Genomic DNA, 6,444 nt, shown 5'->3' on the forward strand with positions numbered 1-6,444 from the left:
GTGCTGGATTAGAAAATGTGAATGGCACTGGACTGAAACTAGCAAACACACTTGCACTGCGCCTTGCGTTGCATTGCACCGGGTGTATTATAGGGCCCAAAAAGTTTGGTATATAAGTACATGTCATTTTTATATACTGTAATTTACATAGAAACTAATTATGTGGCTAAAATAATCGTAATTAAATACATTATTTAGCATCTGATCTGGTTACAATGGATTGCAGATGGTTAGTGAATAAGACACAGATTTGGCACTGAAAAACACAAAGAATGTGGTGCAACAGTTTGGTAAGTTTGCCCTTAAGCATCTATAATGCTTGGTTAGTTTGAAGATGTGCAACACTCCAAAGTGTAATAATAGGAAGGTTTGCAGAGGCATCCATCAACACATATGTTCTTCAGAGACTTAAATTAGCACCATGTTGTAAATCACATAATAGTTCACTACATACAGATTTTCTGACCTCATCTCAAACCAGAAATAGAGGAGAGAGGAGGCATGGGCAGGGCAGCTGTGGGGTGCGAAAAGAACAAATCTGCGCTCGGAAATGTATAATTTAATCTTGATCATGAGTTAATACACCATATGCTCCTTGCAATTAAGCTGTCCATGGATAACCCATCTCTAATTTGTTAAAAGTTCAATGCAGCGTAAAATCTGGGGCAGGTCATTCCCCTGAGTTTAATCTAGCAAGCGTGGTGGGAAGAGAGAGAGAAAAAAAGAGGGAGGGACAGTCAGAGGGACAGGGAGAAAGAGAGAGGGAGAGAGAGAAAGATAGTCAGGGTATCTAATTACTAGGGCTAAATCACCAATGAGAGAGCAGTGCTTCAAAACACCTTCAGCTCTACTCTGTCTTCATTCAGTGACTTATAATTAGACAAAAGAGAGCAGGAAAAGGAGAGTAACAGAAAGAGACGGACATACACTCATTTCAGTGGAATGGAAATAGCAGCGTAAAACCAGAGGACAAAAGTTTCTTGCTAAATGGGAATTTGCATTGCCAAGACATTTAATCCCAGGCAGATTTATGAAGTATCAAAGGCCATGCGAGATCACAGAACATTAAGTGTATATTCACAGTTGTGCAACAGCTGATCTAAAGTCGAGATGTCATGAAGCTATTTTTTAAGGGCATCACTTGACACTTTAGGAAAGATCAGAAATGATTATTAATGGATGGATGGATGGATGGATGGATGGATGAACTAATGGCACATCCAATGTTTACTTCTTATTGTTACAAATGCTGTCAGCAGAGTAAAATAATTGATTAGTCTTATGATTCCTGACCTATCTTTGACAAACAGAGATAAAAGTATTTAAAACTGTGGTTTTATTCATATTTAATTACTTTCTTTTAATTACTTGTCAACATTTTTCCCATTTCAAATTTTCAAGTAATCCTTACTGCTCCCTTGTGGTAAAAATGTCAAGATTGTAGTGACATGAAGATGAGTAGATAATGACAGAATTTTCTTGTAATCATTTTCAAATGATTTTCAGGAGATACAGAAGAGGATTTAAACGAAATCTATGATGTCTGCTAGAGTGTTTAAGACAACACCGTTTTTACCCATACAATAATTTACAAATGATTTTCCACTCTGCTGAAAAATTTAAATAAAATAATAATAATATTTAATAAATAAATAAATAAATAATAACCGCAAAGCTAAAATGTTACTTGTAGAGTAAAAAAATACCACAGTAAGAGGTAGATGAGGATTATTAATTTTTCATCCAGATCATCACAGATGTCTAACTACAATGACATGTAATTTTTGCTGTTGCGAATCTGTGATGTTGTTCCATGACTAAGCTGTGAAAACAGAAGAGGAGGCTAAAAGCCGGACTGAGCTGTGAGCAGGCAGCAAGTCTGAAAGGTAAATCACGGCATGCTCCAATAACATAAGCCTCCATAGGGAGAACTGTGTTTTAAAGCCCTGTCTGACTTATCGATCCAGAGCCAAAATTGCACACAAGCCCCTAAATACACACACAAATACTTGACACTCACTGTTGACTCATTTAATTAGTTGTGGTCACAGGGGAAGCTCGGGTCTCTGAACCAAGCCTCCACCATTTTGTATATAAGGACATGCTATCGTTGCATCCAACAAACACCAAGAGACATCCGCAATATTTTATTAATTAGCTGACGTGCATTATTACTGGGAGTTGGGAACAATGACAGGACCCACTCACGGTAAAAGTGTATAACACAGCACCCATCCTGCATGCTGATGTTGCGGCTGGGTGAGCTTTAAATCCAAACAGGTCTTAGGGAATATTAACTGATTAATTAGCATTCACATCACTTGCGCAAAACAGGCTTAATTGAATCGGGCACAGCAGTTTTGAGTGCTGGAGTCTTGGTGATGTTAATTGTGACGTTTGGAAAATTGAGTCTCTAATTAAAGGCTGATGAAAATATCGTGTGAGAGTGAGGAAAGTCAAATTAGTACTACTATAATTTTATCTACAGAGCTAATATGGCAAAATGAGTCTTTTTCCCTGTAAAATGCTTGTACTTGAGAGACATTCTACATTAGCAAATAGCTTTGGACATTTTTACGTGCACTTCTATTTTTTCTCTCCTAGAGCATTAAAGAAAACCCTGTTTGAAGTGAACAGCCAGTTCAATGCTCATCTGGTAGCTTAAATGATTTGTCCAAATGCATGCTGGCTGACAGCATCAAGCGTCATTTGCTGAAAAGCTTTGCTAGACTGCAAACTGAACTGATTGAATAGGCAGCTGTGTCGTGACATACAGTACATGCACACTATACCGGTATCAGTCAATTCCCACAGGCCTCCTTCAGTGATGTCAGAGCAGAAGCTTTGACTGATGCATGAGCGAAAATATGTCTGCTCTCTGCAAAACTCTCTTGAGGATTGAAAGCAAAACCATGAAAGAATGATATATTTATTTGATTAATTTACTATTTGGAAGAACTCATTATTACATTTTTATGTCTTGGACATTTTATGTTGCTCCAGTTCCATATTTAACTTCCACTAGTCACCTCTCCAAGCATTTTTTCTCAGTCTCTGTCTCTTTAGTGTTTCTTTACCCTTCTATCGTTCAATACCTGCATGAATTCTGTTGAAAACAAAATTAGATATTTTGAAGGATGCTTATTTTATTTATTTTTTTGTCCATACAATGAAAGTCATTTGATTCTAAAAGAACACTGGACCACACTTACATTCAATAAAAAAGGCACTTTAAAATCTTTTACGTTCCACAGAAGAAAATAAAGTCATACAGGTTTGGAACGATATAAGAATCTTTTACGAATTCCCCTCTAAGAGAGACGTAAGAGAGACAGAGAAAAAATAGTTAGGAGAAAAGCGTGGAAGTTAAATATGGAAGTGGAGCAACTTAACACCACATGAAGGTGAGTAAGAAGACAGAAGCAAAATTCTGTGTTTGTGTGATGACACGACTCACTTGTTCTCTGAAAATGAACTGCCATTCGAATACATTTATCGCAGATGAGTCATGTAAACATCACAGATGTCACCCTGAAAAACAATTACAGTTACAGAGTTAATGACCTAATTTAAATATTCACAGTACACCAGCATCACCTTAACACATTTGGTGCATGGTTAATCTGTATTACGGGCCATTAGTGAAAAAAATAAAGGTTCTAAAAGGGAGTAAAGCCATAGGAGATCCTTTCTAATATATATATATATATATATATATATATATATATATATATATATATATATATGTGTGTGTGTGTGTGTGTGTGTGTGTGTATTTTCAATATAAAATAAATTCCTATATAAAACCTTTTGTGCAATGGACAGGTTCCTGGGATAAAGTTCCTTCAATGAAGTGTAGATGCCAATAAAAAAACTTTATTTTCTAGAGTGTATGTACTGCTGTTCAGTAAACTTGTCTCTATAGATACTGGCCCTCTGTTGCTGAATTGGACCAAGGAAAGGATTACTCAGAAGACAGCGAAGTGTGCTGACATCAAGCACATCAGAGCACAAGTTGGAGATGAAGGTTTGTGTCCACCTGCCAGAATCAATAGGTACATCAAAACTATCGCTGATACTTCACTTTCCCTTTCCTCTGTTTTATTTATCCCTTGTTTATTTATGTCAGCACACAATGCCAGAGAGCAAAAATGCTGACAAACATACAGTATATACCTTAAGCAACAGCAGCATTTTCATTTTTCTCTCAAATAAAATAGCCGGTGCGTAGCTGCAGAAGTCTAGCTGAAGGAAGTGCTTCCTGACCTCCCCTCGAGCCCAGCACACTCAGTCTTACATGGCTTGATGTAGAAGTGAAACATCATAACCTCCTCTCTGTCAGACAGAGAAGTATTTGTTTCAGCTTCATCTGAAGAAGAATCGAAGCGAGGTGCCCTTGACAGGGTCACGGAAGAGTTGATTTGCCATTTTGGTAGCCTTTTAAACATAAAGTGACCTAGTTGTAGCCATGGGAACTTCAGTGCAGCCGCAATGCAGCCAGGCAAAATCAAGGTGAGATTTCTGGTCAAAAAAAAAAAGCTATCGTTGATCCAGCAGCAGTTCGACAGCAACTGCTAAAATCTTTCTAAAACTGCCTCAGACTCTACTGATATGAATGACTTAAACTCAGCATGAAAAGGATTTACCCTTACTCTCCCTATATTCTAAATGCATGTTGTTGATCTAACATGAATGATTCATCCACAGAATTGTTAAATGTGTTAAAGCTAGTCTCTTATAACAAACTTTTCCAATCATCTCATCATCATAAACACCGCCCCTTTTATACAACTTACAGCAAAATCTTATTTTCTGCAGATATGCCTCTATTCTATCAACAAACAATAAACTGAATCAGTTTTACAAGTTTACTTGTATGTACGTCTCAATAAAGAATAAAATATGTCACTACTCTCACTACATCGCAACTTTAAATCCCTTTCACCATGAGCCAAATATGTAGTTATTTTGTTCCATCTATAGTGAATCAGAATTTTATTTATTTTTTTGTACACTAATGATGCTTCTTCTAATGCAAAGCATTAGTACAGACAACTGCTGTTAATGCAGGCACAGCCAGGTGCCATCAGGCTAAATGATCTTGTTCCAGCTGTGGGATTACATCATTTTTTTCCAGGTCATCATCTCAATTTAGGTCTAGGGTCACTTTCATTTAAACTCTGCGGGTGCTTTGAGTCGTGAAATGAGCCAATGACATTAAAATAAATAAATAAAAACAAGCACGTAAGCTGACGTTTAGTCTCTTCAGCTGAAAATACTACAATCAAATGAGAGGACTCTAATGGAATCTTCGCCATGGCACCTCGAAACAGTATCGCCACGCAATCCTGCAGGCGCTGTGCTGTATTTGCATTCTGATTTTATTCCCTTCGGCAAATTTTAGTGAATAACAATCACACATGTTCTAAACTGCTTGTTCGATGCAGCAGTAAGAATCACATGCCCATTGTGCTTCCTGAGTCCCTGCAATCATCCTTCCTGCCGGAATTGAAGCCACATAAATCACATCACATTAACTTGCAATTAAGGAAACCTTTGAAATTCCTCTCTCATTTCATAAAGGCTTCTGCTAAAAGAAAACCAATCATTTTGCTTTCTGCCACTATGACCTCCCTCCCTCCTACTCTCCCCTCATTGGAAAAAAAATATAACGATTCTTCCATCGACACCCTTGAGTCACTGATAACATCGAGAGCGTGGCTGGTCAAAAGCCAATTAGGCCCCAGTCAACACACGTTTACACATTGGTGTTATTAATGTTCTTGCTGTAGGATAACAGCAGAAATTTTTTTTTAAGGAATTCGTGTCCAACACAGCTAGCAGCAAAATAACTGATTTCTTCATTATAAATTGCCTAGGAGGAGTGTGGGGAACTTCAAAGTGTTAAAAAAAAATTATATTCAAATGTTCTTTTTGTTCATTTAGAGGAGAAATACTTGGATAAAAATAAAGGCAAGAAGCTGGGCTTTATTACAAAGTTTGAGCCTATTTATATCAAGTGTCTCAAGTGTCACAATTTCAATTAGTGCACTATTGATTTAGCAGTCGAATCAAATAATTTATCTGTTCGCTGCTGAGTTGACCCTTCCAAACAAAGTGATGTGTTGCCCTTAAAGACACTCTGCTGGGTTTTCTTTTAATTGTTTTGTTTCCAGAAGTGATGGTGACACATTCGTTGACAAGTTTATTTCCATAAAAGTGAAATTAGCATTTCACAGAAATATATCACATTCTTTATTATTAATGAGGCCAAAAAAAGAGTGATTTGCATAGTTCAGAGATTAATTGACTTTTATTATGAGGTATCTGTATTTGAATATGCCTTTGAAATGTCTCTTTTTACCCATGCATCCAGGGTAATTATTTCCACTACTGTATGTAAGAGAAACAAATAATTTTGGGATATTCAAGTTAAAACATATG

At 36.9% G+C, this 6,444-nt stretch overlaps 1 protein-coding gene across 1 annotated transcript in view; it reads right to left on the minus strand.

Annotated features, from left to right (window-relative positions):
* Positions 1 to 5,456: 5,456 nt before the first annotated feature.
* Positions 5,457 to 6,444, minus strand: part of LOC127962611 (uncharacterized) — a 12,794-nt gene continuing 11,806 nt past the window's right edge. The window contains exon 4 of the mRNA XM_052562236.1: positions 5,457 to 5,499. Within this exon, the coding sequence (XP_052418196.1) occupies positions 5,457 to 5,499 (43 nt within the window). The remainder of the gene's footprint in view (positions 5,500 to 6,444) is intronic.

This window comes from Carassius gibelio, chromosome B7 (genome assembly GCF_023724105.1).
Source record: "Carassius gibelio isolate Cgi1373 ecotype wild population from Czech Republic chromosome B7, carGib1.2-hapl.c, whole genome shotgun sequence".
Lineage (NCBI taxonomy): Eukaryota > Metazoa > Chordata > Actinopteri > Cypriniformes > Cyprinidae > Carassius > Carassius gibelio.